The sequence below is a fragment of the Orbicella franksi genome, chromosome 3, assembly GCF_964199315.1.
Source record: "Orbicella franksi chromosome 3, jaOrbFran1.1, whole genome shotgun sequence".
Taxonomy (NCBI): Eukaryota; Metazoa; Cnidaria; class Anthozoa; order Scleractinia; family Merulinidae; genus Orbicella; species Orbicella franksi.
The window spans coordinates 11,692,613-11,710,746 of NC_138147.1; the positions used below are offsets into that span (position 1 = coordinate 11,692,613).

The following is an 18,134-nucleotide window of genomic DNA, read 5'->3' on the forward strand; positions in this document are numbered from 1 at the left end:
GCAAAACCCATTGAAACTTGCTAAGCTATTAGTTCTACATGCAACACACCTATAACTATAATAATTTCAGTTCCCACTGAAACCCACTCTTTTCCAGTCCCCTCCAACCTAATTTCAATATTTTAGTGATTTTTAGCTCGAAAAACGTTAAACAAGGCCATGAACTCCACCTAAGATATTTATATGCCTGCTAGATCATATTGATCAGGTACCATTGGCAAATATCAATACAGAACGCTAAAGGTGGCCAGAAAAGCCTTCAATATCGGGGAGGTCTGGAATCAGTGTGTTGCCATGGTAACAAATATGTTAGGTTCATATTGTGGAGCACCTGTAGTAGAATCGTACTGCCAAGAATCAAACATTACTGATTCAACCTAGCTGAGATATCTTTGTTCAGCACATTTGATCAAAATATGGTTGAATTTATGACGTCATCACTTAGCCAATTTGCATATCTCAAAAACTTGAATGTCTCTGGAACGAAAAGAGATATTTGAAAATAGTAAACAGCGTTTTTCTTCTCGCAAAGACTACTTGTCTAAGTTTTAAAAATGGCTTAAATAGGAAGGATGCGATTTTCTTCATAGTACCACTTAAATGCTTAATAGCTGGTTTTCATGTGACGTCACTAAAATTCAAACTACAAAACTAGTGATCTTCCTGAGATTTTACTTTAACGATTTATAAGAGCAGCTGAAAAGTAATATTCATACAAATTTTCGCTCCGAATGGGTTTTTGGTTTTGTGATACACTACGCTTGAATTTCTAAGCTTTTGCGTGACGCGGAATTTACATGACTGCCTAGAGAGTGTTCATGATGGTTAAAAAAGTGACTTATTTCGGGGAATTTGCCTATCTGAACAGTTCATGTCTTACAAAAAGTATTATTTTAATGTTTTAGAGTTCCTCGAGGGACAAATTCACGCTTTTGTAGTAAAACTCAGTGACAGATGTTTCTGTTGGTTTCCGGCCGCCATGTTGGTGCCCATACGGATGGACACCAGCATGACGTCTCCGTACAAATCTCTATAAATTTGGGTAAAAAATTTCTCCGCATATCTTGCATAAGAAAAATTGCTGTGACTAGAATCTTGGAGAGAGTCGTTGAATATTTACTTTCTTTCATTTCCCAGATTCTGGACTTTATCTAGTGAACGGTTTTGATTTTTATTTTGATGTATTCTGAATGGCGTGACACTGAAAACCAGCAATTGTACCTTTTTGGTACGCTTCAGCCTCGGCGATATGGCAGCCCGTTTGATCTCGTCAATAACTAATCAAAAAAATATTATTATTTTTTGTTATCCAAGGGTTCCCCCGGCGATCCAACCGCTGACCGGAGGGCTTGGGTCGTTGGCCATTGGCCATTTCCGCATCTCCCATAATACACCTTGTTAGCCCCCCAAATTTCTGCATAACCTTTGCTTCCCATTTCTCCTGGGTGTTACAGTCGTCCCAAGAGAAACTGAAGACGATACTTACGCAAAATTCTGGGGGGGCAAGCAAGGTGTATTAAGGGGGATGTGGAAATGGCGAATGGCTCAAAATCCCACGAAAACTAACTGAACAGGTTCGATTTGGTGTAAAATTAATAGTGTATTATGTAATAAACTAATCGGCATTTATTTTCTTACCTCTTAGAGTATCATCATCAAAATCAAGTTTTCCATCAGAAGGGCCTGGGCCTGGAGCTGGGCCTTGGGCTATGACTGATAATACGTCGGGAAAAGAAACTTCACTGTTTTAATTAAAAAACTCTTTTATAGAGCGGTTTTCATTTGAGTGTTGAAAAATAATTGGTTTTGTATAACTATACGCTATACGATTGGCTGAAAAAACTTGTGCCACTTTCACAGCCAATCAGAAGAGAAACCAAATCCAATCCTTATTCGCTCGCACACGTTTTCCCGCGCTTCGCTTCAGTTACATGTTTTTACTTAGTTTTGATTGGTTCACTGGATTGTCTGTGATTGGCTAAGGTGATTACTTTGGTTTAGGTTTCATAACGATACTCAATTGAAAGCTGCTCTATTTCATAACTGCCAGCAATAACTGACAACACAATTAACATTAATGACAATTAGTAACAAATAACGTTGCAAAACAGCAAAATAGTGCGGTAAAAAAAAGGTCTTGGGTCTGTCTTTTGTCTTGTTTTGTCTTATTACATCTTAAGCAATTTTTCTTTTTTACCGTCTCGAGGTATTAAGGGCATCCAACCTCACAAATTACCAGGGGATGATATTAGATTTCCATAGTCTGCATTGTAGACCTTGTTCAATACAAAATAACATTGCGCTTCAAATTCCACGACTACTTTAAAACCAGTTAGTTTGCTTTAAAATATTTGATACGTTTACACCAGCCGCACACTGAAACTGATGATAAATCCTCCATTTCTTGCAAAGGTATTTCCAGCTTTGCCTTCTTACCTGCTAAAACATCTTTATCAAAATTCACCTTTGCTTCACGTGACTTGATTTCACTTTCCGCCATGACTAAAATACAAAAGAAAAAAAATATTCGTATTCTTTTTGTTCACATTAACGAATCTAGCCATATTAGTCTTTTTCTAAACCTCACTACCAAACACCATTTATGAACATGACTGTCTTGAACTTGCTTAAAGTCAAACAATCCCGTTTCAATTAACTTCCATGGCAGCAGCCCGCCAGACTCAGTCAATTACAAAGTTGTTTATTTACTTTTTGAGAGCCTGGACAAAGGAAACAATTCTAGAGCGTTGATTTCTACAATAGTAAAAATAGGTCAGGCGATAGGGGGTGCACCCAGTATTTAAAACAATGATGTGCCTCGTGACCATACGAAAGGATGACCGTAGTACACGTGACAGAACGTTCTATAAGAGAACGATGAAAGTTTCTATTAGAGCCGTCAAAAAATTGTATTTAGCCTTCGGCAGAAAGGCCAAGTTTTGAATGTAACGGTTGCCTGACTTGCATAGAAGTCACAAGTAAGAGTTACTGAACTAAGCTGGTTGTTTTTAAACACAAAACCGAAATAGAAGTTACTTTTACCTTGATTCATAACATTTACATCGGCACGGACAATCAGGCGTAAAAGAGGTAAGATTAAAGAAAGAAGTCAAAACGTATTTCTTCGAACACGCAGAAAGTTTGCACCAGCGCCCCCCCCCCCCCCCCCCTTCACAAATTTAGTTGACTAAACGTTTTGCATATGCATTCTTAAGAGGCGCTCTCTGTAAATTTCAACTATGGCCATTTGGACCAGAAAAAATCAAATTCTTCAAACTTTCTCAGATGAATGGTCTAGATAAGTGGTTCACAAAAATATAACTTTCAGTTCAATTCGATTCGTATGTTAGCGCTGGGGCCACCATCTTGGTTTTGCCCCTCTGAGAGGGCTTTCAGCGACCATTTTAGGGCACATTTTTAACAGTTTGCCATACAAAGAAAACGATCTAAATCTGGGTAAAAACCCTTTATTCGAGACAAGCAAATGTTTCTTGTTACATTGAGAGGCTGTTTTGGCAATTTGATCATCACCTGATTTTTTTACAGAATTTTTAATTTCTTCCCTTTTGGACTACTCATGAAGCGCCATAAAAAAGGCGAAGTTTAAAGGAAAATATCGCCAAAAGTACATCACTTGAGATCCCAAAACTACCCTCCACTTAAAGAGCAATGTCTCACCTGTGAAAAAATGCAATAAAATTTTGGGGCAGTTAAAACTGTAAAATGTTAGAAGAAGAAGTTTAAGCTGTGCTTTTGTCAACAAAGACCGCCGTCCTAATTAGCATAATAACGTGAAAATAACGATGCACAAAGAAAATAATGATATATTCCACTTACCTCGCGACATGTCGACAACTGGATGTTCCACGATGCCTCATGTTATATTTCCAGTATGTTTCAGCCACATTTTCGGTGATTAGTGTACAAAATCACTCTCAGACATCGCCACGGTTAAGCAGATTTCAACTCTCCGAAGCCCGCTTCATAACACCTATCAATATTATTTGTCTTTCGTCTCATAAGCCGCCATTTACAAGAAGTTTAACAATTTGCTGAGATCCTAACTGACCCAGAAGTCTGTTAGCAGCCTTTAAAATCCTCCTCTTAATCGAGGATTCTCATCAAGAACTCGTTTAAGCTCAGTTCTGTTTTGATCTATTGTGCACCCGCCATTATTCCACAGATTGCGTTACATTTGGCAAATGCGCATTCCAACGGGTAGGGGTAGGGTGGGTAGGAAGTGAAAATGTAACCGACATTAGAGCCATTTTACGCATTTCTGTGGCTAAACTAGTAACTGGCTTTCCCAGAATGATTTGAACATGAGCTTCTGCTTGGAGGCATTTTCTAGGTTATTTTTGTAGGGTAGGTGGGTAGGTCGGTGGGGGGGGGGGGGCCGGGGTTCGTGTATTAAAAAAAAAAAGAAAAAGAAAAAAAGAAAACGATAGACAGTATCAAGTCGAAAGATTATGATCTGTGTATCTTGATCAGCTTTATCAGTTCATCAGTGAGGCCCTTTTAGGGGTTTTCAGGATCCTGCATATCCTGGTAAAAAATTAACATGATGCAAGAAATTTAGGGGAAATATCAATGGGGTAGAGCATGTTTAGATCAGATAAAGCGGGACAGTTGTGTCTTTCGCTGCCGGAAGTGCCGTCAAATTTTGCAAAAGACAACAGACTGACGAATAGTGCGCAGGAAGTAATGATAAGCGATGTTTTATTGAAACTTCTTACATTTTCTTAGCCGTTTCACTTTTGCATCAGAAAAGAAAATGCTCAGAAAATTACTGAAGGGCAGTTAAGGATGGTGCCTTCTTTTTTAGGCATGGTTTAAACGCCAGGCGCGCGCTTGGGTTGGAACTAGTGACGTAATTAACCACCCTACCAAGCGTGCGACTTAAAAAAAATCCTGTTGTGACCGAAACAAACTTCGCACTAAAATTACGAGCCTGTACTAAACCCGGGATTGCCAGAAAAGCAGCATATCGCTAAGCACTAACTCTGAACGGCTTCCAGCTGAAAAACTAGTTTTTATCGTATCCGTAGAAAAAATCATACTGAAATTCAACTGTAGATGGCATAATGCGCGAGCAAAACAACTGCGAGAGACGTCACTGTTTAACCTACTTGGAAAGTAACAGGAAAAAATGCAACGGACACCGACAAAGTTTTTGAAATGATGAAACAACTCATTTAACTTTCAAAAAAGGGGTGATAACAGCTACATTTTATGGTATGAATTGGAAGTGGTGAGCCTATTCGACAATGCATTAGTTTTTGGCTGTGAGGAAAAGTTCTGTAGACTGTATTTTGGCTAAGCTAGAGGAGTGCTGTCCAGGGACGCTCAAAGTGCTCTTGCGACGATTCTGTTATTAAATACATATCAAAAGTGGTTTTTATGTTACCACTTACCACGTAGTTTAAAGACGTTTTTTAATTGTTTAGTTTTCTGCGAACCTTAGGAGAATCTGTGAAGAAATATCTTTACCTTTTCTTCAGAAAAATGCTACCGTCAGCAGTAGCTAATTATCTCGGAAAAATTAGTGACTACCCCCAGTTTTCTTTGTGGATTCTAATAACCCAGGCTAAGATCTACTTTTTCCATGTTTTTTTAATCTGGCGGAAACACGTTTGCATTTTGTAGGCACCATTCGTTATGAGCCTGGGGCACCCCACATCCGCTAATGTCGTTCAGTTCTGTGATGGAGCACAGCTGCATGTCTGCACAAGACTAGTTTTCAACCCTATGCAGGGCGCTTTAAAATACCCGCATCTATCAAGTGGAGCACTAATGTTGACGCTTAGCCTTTTAAAGACATCATAGATGCGTTTAAGGCACACAAGTTGAATGAGTCATAAGCAATTGGATGAGTTAGCTGACACTTATCAAAAATATTTGCAGCTTGATTCTCAGCGGTTGTTGTGTCTTCTTGGAGGACCTTCTCCTGTCTGTTTCTGAGCTTTGAAGCCATTCTCGAGAGGAAGGATTAAACGTGGCAAGGAGTCAGGAACTCATCACAGGTGAACCGTCTAATTCTAGCCTCATCTTTTGAGCGCCTCATCTTTTGTGCTACAGTAATTGCTTCGACTTTTATGGCCGTTTCCTGACCTGAGAAAAACTTTTCTTGCGCACTGCTTGTCAGTCTGTTGCCCTTCGCAGCGTTTGATGGCATTTCGGGCAGCGAATGACAAGTATAATGCTGAACAAAAAAGAAAAACAAGGAAGAAGCTTTTTACTGGAGTTCTATCCGTATTCTATTTGTAATAAATGAAAATTCTCGTCAAAAACTAATGGCTGTCAATGAGATTAAGATAGTTGTTTACAAATATAGTGTGGAATGTTGTGCCTCGATCTCTTTGCAGACACAAAGGTTGCAATGTAAGAAATTCGTGTTGAACGGTACAGAATTCGGGACACATTTCATTCTGTGTTTATTTCTCCAGCCCCGTCTTTATCTATCTATTAAGTGTAACAAGTGTGGGCTTCGAAATCGCTAACAAGGAGCTGCGTTACCTAACCTTAAAATCTGATACAAAACTTTCATATTCCACAGTGATATAAGTACTAAGAGTCCAGAATAAATGCTTATAGCAGTTGACATACATTTATTTTATCCTAAATAGCTGACCATTGTTGAGGCCCCATAGTGGGAGAGGGGGAGGGGGTGTCTCCCTTATCCTATTAATTTTTGTCCTAAATATCTTGTATCCTGTTCAACCCAGCTCAACCATTTCCTACTCAATTAATGTCCTGTTTTATCTGATCTAAACATACTCTACCCCATTGATATTTCCCCTAAATTTCTTGCATCCTATTAACTTTTTACCCAAATATCCAGTATCCTGAAAACCCCTAAAAGGGCCTCACTGATGAACTGATAAAGCTGATCAAGATACACAGATCATAATCTTTCGACTTGATACTGTCTATCGTTTTTTTTTTTTCTTTTTCTTTTTTTTTTTTTTAATACACGACTCCCCCCCCCCCCCCCGACCTACCCACCTACCCTACAAAAATAACCTAGAAAATGCCTCCAAGCAGAAGCTCATGTTCAAATCATTCTGGGAAAGCCAGTTACTAGTTTAGCCACAGAAATGCGTAAAATGGCTCTAATGCCGGTTACATTTTCACTTCCTACCCACCCTACCCCTACCCGTTGGAATGCGCATTTGCCAAATGTAACGCAATCTGTGGAATAATGGCGGGTGCACAATAGATCAAAACAGAACTGAGCTTAAACGAGTTCTTGATGAGAATCCTCGATTAAGAGGAGGATTTTAAAGGCTGCTAACAGACTTCTGGGTCAGTTAGGATCTCAGCAAATTGTTAAACTTCTTGTAAATGGCGGCTTATGAGACGAAAGACAAATAATATTGATAGATGTTATGAAGCGGGCTTCGGAGAGTTGAAATCTGCTTAACCGTGGCGATGTCTGAGAGTGATTTTGTACACTAATCACCGAAAATGTGGCTGAAACATACTGGAAATATAACATGAGGCATCGTGGAACATCCAGTTGTCGACATGTCGCGAGGTAAGTGGAATATATCATTATTTTCTTTGTGCATCGTTATTTTCACGTTATTATGCTAATTAGGACGGCGGTCTTTGTTGACAAAAGCACAGCTTAAACTTCTTCTTCTAACATTTTACAGTTTTAACTGCCCCAAAATTTTATTGCATTTTTTCACAGGTGAGACATTGCTCTTTAAGTGGAGGGTAGTTTTGGGATCTCAAGTGATGTACTTTTGGCGATATTTTCCTTTAAACTTCGCCTTTTTTATGGCGCTTCATGAGTAGTCCAAAAGGGAAGAAATTAAAAATTCTGTAAAAAAATCAGGTGATGATCAAATTGCCAAAACAGCCTCTCAATGTAACAAGAAACATTTGCTTGTCTCGAATAAAGGGTTTTTACCCAGATTTAGATCGTTTTCTTTGTATGGCAAACTTAAAAATGTGCCCTAAAATGGCCGCTGAAAGCCCTCTCAGAGGGGCAAAACCAAGATGGTGGCCCCAGCGCTAACATACGAATCGAATTGAACTGAAAGTTATATTTTTGTGAACCACATATCTAGACCATTCATCTGAGAAAGTTTGAAGAATTTGATTTTTTCTGGTCTAAATGGCCATAGTTGAAAATTACAGAGGGCGCCTCTTAATACCGGCGAAGGAGACTGCAATTCTGCACTTTCACTGTCGTCCGTTGTATATTTCCTTTATCTCGACAGAGGGTTCAAATCAGAGAGCTAAGCAATAATCATATAGAATACCTACCTCAGGCCTTCAGCTGGGCTAAACAGAAAACTATAATTCAGATGACTCGCTAGCCTATGGAGAAAAATTTACAGCAATTACTGCACGGGTCCTTGAGAAACACTGAAGGAGCTTGAGTTTCTGAATCTTCGAAACTTCTGCAAAACGTACGTTACCATACGTTGTAAAACGACTGAATGTGAAACCAAAAGTTTAATACAAATAATCAAATAGGGGTTTTTCCCTCATTCCATGAAAGATCAGCACATCTGTCTCGTGACCTAAGCTGCAATCTTGGACAAAATAAATGGAACATCTGGACCACCCCTCCCCCCATTTCAATGATGCCAAAATGGCGCGCTTTTGCTCCTTCGCGCCTTCATCATTGCTTTGGGGGGGATGGGGGATAATTGTTCCATTTTATTCTGTCCAAGATTGTCTGAGGACCACACTGGCGTTACAAGAAGCTATATTTGCTATGCAGATCACATCTGATCTGTTGTCGCACGTTCGATAACCAAGGGAAAAGAACGTCAGCCGAAATAAAATCTGATGATCTCTGTGAGCGATTGAGGCAGAATTGAAATAAAATCACGACATGGTTTATTTTTGGTGTGTCATGTACTTTATTAATATGAAAATTGAATATGCATAAGTGCGTGCTGAAGCGTTGGCCAAATGCAAAGTTATTTCTTTAACCAAGCCGAATATATTTTTATTGTTGGTATTGCGCGCACGGGAAATAAAAGTATTAAACGTTGCACATCATTGATTAAGCTCGCTTTCTTAGTTTTTCAGAATTTAATTTTGAATTGCCGTCCTTTTAAAAGTACCTTATCGATACCTTCACAAGTTGATTTTTTTTGGAGGGGGGGGGCACCTCTGACCCTGTGGCAATATGTGGATGGCAATGGTGCACGTGGAGGGAGGGTTCATTGATGTGAGGGAGAAAGAGTGAACTGATAGCAGTGCATTGGCACTGTTCGCCAGCAGATTTTACGACAAAAAAAAAGAAGATTTCAACTTACCCGCAGAAAGAAAAAAAAGAAAAGAAAGAAAAACAGCAGAAGAAGAGGACGGTCTCGAACCCGGGAGAGTTCTCACACTCCACCTTAACTCGCAACTTACGCGCTACTCCAGTGCGCCACTTAAGCCCTCACGCTTTCATTCCATTATTTTTAAAGCCTTAACTTTTCAGGCAGTTATTGGATATTTTTCTATTGAAGTATTTTCTTTCTGTAGAATAGTTTTCTTTATAAAAAAGAGTCTTGCACGATTTTTATCTACGTTGAAATCAAATTCAACGATTTACAAATTTTTATTGACGATTTTTTATGGTTTAGTACGGTTTTGTAGCAGGGCAGTAAAATAATATTCTTAGCTTAGTTTTTATTTTATTGATCGCTAAAATCGTCAAAAACCGTTTTAAACCGTCCAAAAACCAACTTAAATCGTAGGAAATATGTCGTAAACCGTCACTTAAACGTGTAAGCATCGTTTTAACATAGTGCAAGTGCCTATAGGAGAACGGTAGTTTTATTGACTTCAGTCTTTCGTGATTACTTCGTATTATGGCAGTGATGCGACTATTCATAGACTCGATAGTTTTATTGATCAGCTCCTGTGAAGTACGATAGATTGTTCTGAATTAAACATCTCGCTTAATGTGAAATTCGAAGTTGTCTTGTGGTATTTGTACTGAAACTCAGTGTTTCGTTCGGTATTCTTTTTTTTTTCAATGGCATGTTTGTACTGAGCTTTTCGAGCACTAATATGATTCGTTATTAATCCCAATACGACTCTGGAAAGTTGGGATAAGAATAACGTTTCTATTTATTCATTGTTATCAAAATACACTCTACTTGTAGTACCTAAACTTAGGCTATCAGCGTTACCATTGAGCTCTGACGCGCGTGACTGCGACAGACACCACTTCCTTGTACTGCCAATAAATGTGTTGACATATTAGTTCCTAATTACTGGCTCCCTTTGTCTTGTCACGTTGAGACCTTAAATACAATCTTGGACAAAATAAATGGAACATCTGGACCACCCCTCCCCCCATTTCAATGATGCCAAAATGGCGTGCTTTTGCTCCTTCGTGCCTTCATCATTGCTTTGGGGGGGATGGGGGATAATTGTTCCATTTTATTCTGTCCAAGATTGTGGCTTGTACACGTGATGAATAGTGTATGAGAAAGGATTCGACAAGTCGCCTGCATGTTACTTACTTGATCACCTGGTATTTTTTGTTAGTTTTTCATCTTTGATTACGAATACAACTTTATGCACAAGTGTTTAAACACTAAATGACTATAAGCTATGTCAATCCGTGACACATCCTGACTAGTTCCCCTTGTTCTCCTTTCCCCACCCTGCTCAGAAGAGCTGTAGAGACAGTTTCCTCGCAGGCTACTTCGCGAATATCACGAAAGCCCCTACAACAGCGGAAGTCTATCACAGGTTACTGCTCTCGTTCAGACATTTTCTTTTTCACTCTTGATTAGTTTCAAGGATTTATGTCGTAACAATGAGCAATTCTCAGTCACCAGCGAGTAAAGTCATCACCAAAGTACACATTAACACGGCTAAAAGTCGGCTGATACGACGTAGCTCGACTAAAATCACCTAACTTGCCTCCTTCCCCTTCGAAAAACACACAGTCGCCCTGCGAAAAATGACTACGAAACAATTGAATCATCGGCTATAAAGTTGAGGCCGGAAAGCACGTTTGATACGGGAAGTTGAATGACCTTCAATAAACTTCAGTGATATCAAGTGATCAGTGTCTGGATATTTTATACATATGACTGAGTAACGTTGAGAAAAAAACACACACAACAGCAGCATTTTGAAATATTAAGCAAAATTTGAATACTTCATTCCCCACGAGAAACCAGATCTAAGATACAGACAATGCATATGTATTCAAAATGCGTCAACAAAGATTATGCATCTATTATGTATCGAATACGTACCTCAGCTCAGACCTTCACCTCAGCTGATCAGACAGAAAACTATGATTCAGATGGTCTCAGATGACTTGCTAGCCTATGGAGAACAGATTACAGCAATTACTAGACGAGTCGTAGAGAAACATTGGGAAAGTCTGAGTTTCTGAATCGACTAGGCCCGTACCGTGTATAGAAAATGACTGAAAGCAAAACCAAAAGTTGAATTACAAATAATCAAATAGGGGTTTTTCCCTCATTCCATGAAAGATCAGCGCATCTGGCTCGTGACCTCATAGTATTAATCTGGCTTGTACGCGTGATAAACAGTGTAAAAGAAAGGATTCGAAAATTCGCCTGTATATTAATTACTTGATTACTTGGTATTTTGTGTTAGTTTTTCATCTTTGATTACGAATACAACTTTATTGCGCAAGCATTTAAACACCAAATGACTATCAGCTATGTCAATCCATGACACATCCTGTCTAGTTCTCCTGATGCTCTCCCTTACCCCACCCTGCTCAGAAGAGCTGTAAACACAATTTCTTCGCCAGCTACCTCGCGAATATCACAAAAACACCTACAACAGCGGAAGTCTATCACAGTTAACTACTCTCGTTCAGACATTTCTTTTTCACACTTGATTACTTTTAAGGATTAATATCGTGACAATGAGCAATTTTCTGTCACCAGCGAGTAACGTCATCAACAAAACACACATTAACTTCGCTAACAGTCAGAGATGACATAGGTCCACTAAAAATCACCTAACTTGCCTCCTTCCCCTTTGAAACACACACAGTCGCCCTTTTTAAAGTGAATACGAAACAATTGAATATTCGGCTATAAAGTTGAGGCCAGAAAGCACGTTTGATACGGGAAGTTGAATGACCTTTAATAAACTGCAGTGATATCAAGTGGTCAGTGCCTCAATTTCTGGATATTTTATACAAATGACTGAGCAACGTTGAGAAAAAACACATACAACATCAGCATTTTTAAATATTGAGCAAAATTTGAATGCTTTACTCCTCACGAGAAATCAGATCTACAATAAAGACAATGCATATGGATTCAAAATGCGTCAACAAAGATTATGCATCGATTCTGTATCGAATACGTACCTCAGCTCAGACCTTCACCTCAGCTGATCAGACAGAAAACTATGATTGAGATGATCTCAGATGACTTGCTAGCCTATGAAGAATAGATAACAGCATACACGAGTCGTTGAGAAATATTGGAAAAGTCTGAGTTTCTGAATCGACTAGGCCCTTACCGTGTATAGAAAATGACTGAAAGCGAAACCAAGAGTTTTAAGTACAAATAATCAAATAGGGAATTTTCCCTCATTCCATGAGAGATCAGCGCATCTGGCTCGTGACCTCCTAATATTAATCTGGCTTGTGCACGTGATCAATGTAATAGTGTAAGAGAAAGGATTCGAAAAGTCGTCTGTATGTTGCTGACCTGATTACTTGGTATTTTGTGTTAGTTTTGCATCTTTGATTACGAATACAACTTTATTGCGCAAGTATTAAACGCCAAATGACTACCTTAGTACATGAAATTTTAGCGACACGTTAATTTCGCGATTTAAAAAAAATCGCGAAATTTAAGTGACGCGACAATTAAATGTCGCGAAATTAACATGATGCGAAAATTAAGTGACTCACATTACGTCAATAATTCACAAAGCGAGTTTATCACCATTACACACGTTTATAACAATCATTTTGAACTATTCTGTGGTAATGTTCTGGTCCTCTTCATCACTACTGCTTTCCGTCTCCACTCCAGGTAGCACTTCTTTTGTACAATCCTCAAACTGTCCATTTACTGGCTCCTTGTAGTGCTGTTCCACTAGTTGCTTAAACCTTTCAATTACCTTGTAGACGCTGTGAGAACATCTCTCTTGTTACTGTTTACATAATCAGTTGCGTTTCTGTTTATTTGGACGTTGTTGATTAAGTTGTTTGATCAAATTCAGGGACATCTTAAATAACATTGACAAAGAAATATAGTGTGTCTCACTCAGAAACGCGAAATTAAAGTGAGTCAAAATGCAAAATTTTCGCAAAATCGGGAAAATAAGGTGTCGCGAAATATGCGAACCTCAAAATCGCGAAATAAACGTGTCGCGAAAATTTCATGTAATAAGGTATCAGCTATGTCAATCCGTGACACATCCTGTCTAGTTCTCCTTGCTCTCACTTACCCCACCCTGCTCAGAAGAGCTGTAGAGACAGTTTCCTCGCAGGCTACTTCGCGAATATCACGAAAGCCCCTACAACAGCGGAAGTCTATCACAGTTTACTGTTCTCTTTCAGACATTTTCTTTTTCACATTTGAATAGTTTTAAGGATGTTTATCGTGACAATGAGCAATTGTCAGTCACCAGCGAGTAAAGTCATCAACAAAGTACACATTAACACCGCTAAAAGTCGGATACGACATGGCTCCACTAAGATCGCCTAACTTGCCTCCTTCCCTTTGAAAAACACACAGTCGCCCTTTGAAAACTAAATACGAAACAATTGAATCATCGGCTATAAAGGTGAAGCCGGAAAGCACGTTTGATACGGGAAGTTGAATGACCTTCAATAAACTTCAGTGATATCAAGTGATCAGTGTCGCAATTTCTGAATATTTTATACATACGACTGAGTAACGTTGAGAAAAAACACATACAACAGCAACATTTTTGGATATTAAGCAAAATTTGAATACTTCATTCCCCACGAGAAACCAGATCTAACATACAGACAATGCATGTGGATTCAAAATTCGTCTTATGTATCGAATACATACCTCAGCTCAGACCTTCACCTCAGCTGATCAGCCAGAAAACTATGATTGAGATTGCCTCAGATGACTTGCTAGCCTATGGAGAGTAGATTACAGCGATTACTACACGAGTCGTTGAGAAACATTGGAAAAGTCTGAGTTTCTGGATTCAAAATGCGTCAACAAAGATTATGCATCTATTATGTATCGAATACGTACCGCAGCTCAGACCTAATCACCTCAGCTGATCAGACAGAAAACTATGATTCAGATGGTCTCAGATGACTTGCTAGCCTATGGAGAACAGATTACAGCAATTACTACACGAGTCGTTGAGAAACATTGGAAAAGTCTGTGTTTCTGAATCGACTAGGCCTTTACCGTGTGTAGAAAATGAGTGAGAGCGAAACCAAAAGTTTTAAGTACAAATAATCAAATAGGGAATTTTCCCTCATTCCATGAGACATCAGCGCATCTGGCTCGTGACCTCATAATATTAATGTGGCTTGCACACGTGATCAATAGTGTAAGAGAAAGGATTCGAAAAGTCACTTGTATGTTACTTACTTGATTACTTGGTATTTTGTGTTAGTTTTTCATCTTTGATTACGAATACAACTTTATTGCGCAAGTATTTAAACACCAAATGACTATCAGCTATCCGTGACACATCCTGTCTAGTTCTCCTGATGCTCTCCCTTACCCCACCCTGCTCAGAAAGGTTGTAAAGACAACCTCCTGGCAAGCTACTTCGCGAATATCACAAAAACCCCAACAACAGCGGAAGTCTATCACAGTTTACTGTTCTCGTTCAGACATTTTCTTTTTCACACTTGATTACTTTTAAGGATTAATATCGTGACAATGAGCAATTCTCTGTCACCAGCGAGTAACGTCATCAACAAAATACTCATCAACACCGCTAAAAAGTCGGCTGATACGACATAGTTCCACTAAGATCACCTAACTTGCCTCCTTCCCCTTTGAAACACACACAGTCGCCCTTTAAGAAACGACTACGAAACAATTGAATATTCGGCTATAAAGTTGAGGCCGGAAAGAACGTTTGATACGGGAACTATAGAATAACCTTCAATGAACTTCAGTGATGTCAAGTAATCAGTGTCTCAATTCTGATATTTTATACATATGACTGAGTAACGTTGCGGAAAAAAACATACAACATCAGCATTTTTAAATACTAAGCAAAATTTGAATACTTCATTCCCCACGAGAAACCAGATCTAAGATACAGACAAGGCATATGGATTCAAAATGCGTCAACAAAGATTATGCATCGATTCTGTATCGAATACGTACCTCAGCTCAGACCTTCACCTCAGCTGATCAGACAGAAAACTATGATTGAGATGATCTCAGATGACTTGCTAGCCTATGGAGAACAGATTACAGCATACACGAGTCGTTGAGAAACATTGGAAAAGTCTGAGTTTCTGAATCGACTAGGCCCTTACCGTGTATAGAAAATGACTGAAAGCGAAACCAAAAGTTGAATTACAAATAATCAAATAGCGAATTTTCCCTCATCCCATGAAAGGTGAGCGCGTCTGTCTCGCGACCTCATAATAATAATCTGGCTTTTACACGTGATCAGTAGTGTAAGAGAAAGGATTCGAAAAGTCACCAGTATGATACTTACTTGATTACTTGGTACTTTTTGTTAGTTTTTCATCTTTGATTACGAATACAATATTAATGCGCAAGCATTTCAACACCAAATGACTATGAGCTACCGTATGTCAATCCGTGACACATCCTGTCTAGTTCTCCTTGCTCTCCCTTACCCCAACCTACTCAGGGGAGCTCTAAAGACAGTTACCTCGCAGGCTACTTCGCGAATATCACAAAAACCCCTACAACAGCGGAAGTCTATAACAGTTTACTGTTCTCGTTCAGACATTTTCCTTTTCATACTTGATTAGTTTTAAGGATTTATATCGTGACAATGAGCAATTCTCAGTCACCAGCGAGTAACGTCATCAACAAAATACACATCAACACCGCTAAAAGTCGGATACGACAGAGCTCGACTAAGATCACCTATCTTGTTTCCTTCCCCTTTGGAAAACACCAAGTCGCCCTTTGAAAAATAAATGCCGCAAGAATTGAATATTCGGGTATAAAGTTGAGGCCAGAAAGCACGTTTGATAACGGAAGTTGAATGACCTTCAATAAACTTCAGTGATATTAAGTAATCAGTGTCTCAATTCTGATATTTTATACATATGACTGAGTAACGTTGAAAAAAAAACACACACAACAGCAGCATTTTTAAATATTAAGCAAATTTTGAATACTTCATTCACCACGAGAAACCAGATCTAAGATACAGACAAGGCATATGGATTCAAAATGCGTCAACAAAATAGCCTGCGAACAGGTTCCCAAAGGAGTAACCCGAAAACACTGACCGCCGGTCCGCGGACCCCCACAACGGACCGGTTCCACGGACCTCCCCTACGGATCTCCTCTACAGACCACCTCCACCCCCAAAAATAGAATAAAAATAAGAAATAAATACTTCACTTTTAAAAAAAGAAGCCTACAAGCTTCTTTCAGCGTAAGGAGATGCTGATGGCAAAAAGAAGGAAAATTGTTACCTTCTATTCGTGGTTTTATCTGACCGTGGAAGATGTGTTTTTAGGTCGTTCAAGCTTGCTTGTATCTGTAGCCTGGAACGAGCTCTCGAATACACGGGAGACTGAGCTGAACAAAATGGTGGAGGGGAAGGAGTACAAATTTCGAGGTTTCCCGGAGGCCTCCTGGAGTCCCGGGCCTGGAGGCGTTTACGGTCTTTCATATACAGTATGGCCACAGCAAAGGAAATGGCAACGTGTAATGATATAACTTGCGCCCGAGGCTGAAACCAAGAATGTCACATTTGCAAAATGTAACGTTCGAAATTTCGCCGACCCGATCTATTAGACAACCCATAACTGAAATATTTATTTCTTATTTTTAATTTGGGGGTGGTCCGTAGAGGGGGTCCATACGGGTAGTCCATGGACCAGTCCATAGGTAGTCACTACCCGGTCCGTAGTGGGGTCCGCGAACCGGGGGTCAGTGTTTTCGGGTTACCCCTAAGAAAGTCTAGACGGAGGTAACTCACTACACTGGTCGGTTGCTCGTCGCCATAATTGGGCGATCTTTTACATTTATCACCAAATTTACAACTTTCTTTGACAAAGAAAGGGCATAAATGTAACAGCTACTAAATCTTCTTTTAGTACATCCACCGGTCTTTCCAGCTTTAGGACAAAACTCTAGACGTACATCTAACTTCACAATCACTATCGTTTCCCCGGTCTGGTTTGACTTGAATAGTTGCGGAAACATTTTGACGAATTCCAGCGCGCCAAACTCTTAAATAAATTTACGGTTGCTTTGGGAAAGAAGTAATGCTGCACGGTCCAGATCCAGTTCTCCTCCATTTTCCAGGAGACACTTTACAAACTGTTCCAGTGCTGTTTTTCGTGTAGCCCCCTCCATGTTGTTTCCAAGAAAGTTTCCAAGGATTCCAAGGACATGTGATTTGAGCCTGCAAACGCTCCGTCCGAAAGCCATGAAACAGCGTCATGTAAGAATCATGTTATGTCACACCACTCTATAAGCCCCTAAAGCTGCAATTAAGGACGTTTTTAGGTCATACTGTTGCTATGGTAACCTACTGTGTCACGAAAATGATAACAACGTGTTAACCAATGATTGGGCAGTTTTTTGATACCGTGATTGTAGCATCAAGTGATAGAGTGGTTATAATGACCCATCAAATCTAAGTGTTGGAAACTGTTTTGAGCCACCTTTAAAGGGAATCCGAGCTTCTCAGACATATGCACTGAGCTTTGCTTTTGCACGTCTTCCATAAACTCAGAGCTCTTGTTCTGGACTCTCACCTTCTCATGCTCTGTACATTTTTAATACTTTTTAATTGATTTGAAGTCAATAATTACACAGAAATATCAAAATGTTGACACTTAAATTACACTTTAAAAAATCCAACTCACAAGATTTTGGTTGGTCAAATCAAACAAAACCAGCAAAACACTTCATGTCATATATAGATGTAGCCAAGCCTCAAAGCAGAGCTCCTGGACCGGGTTGTTCAAATTCCATTAA

At 39.4% G+C, this 18,134-nt stretch overlaps 1 protein-coding gene across 8 annotated transcripts in view; it reads right to left on the reverse strand.

Annotated features, from left to right (window-relative positions):
* LOC145481218 (uncharacterized) overlaps positions 1–17,653 on the reverse strand; it is a 35,027-nt gene extending 17,374 nt beyond the window's left edge. Inside the window, exons 1-7 of one of the 8 annotated variants that reach the window (XM_081459656.1) lie at positions 15,658–17,652; positions 15,318–15,390; positions 14,217–14,291; positions 11,235–14,094; positions 8,278–8,331; positions 2,437–2,502; positions 1,639–1,713 (exon numbers count right to left, since the gene is read on the reverse strand). In XM_081459656.1, the coding sequence (XP_081315782.1) occupies positions 1,639–1,713; positions 2,437–2,500 (139 nt within the window). In that variant the 5' untranslated portion in view covers positions 2,501–2,502; positions 8,278–8,331; positions 11,235–14,094; ... (1 more) ...; positions 15,318–15,390; positions 15,658–17,652. The other 7 variants (XM_081459653.1, XM_081459652.1, XM_081459657.1 and 4 more) reach the window with 7 other exon arrangements.
* Positions 17,654–18,134: the final 481 nt, after the last annotated feature.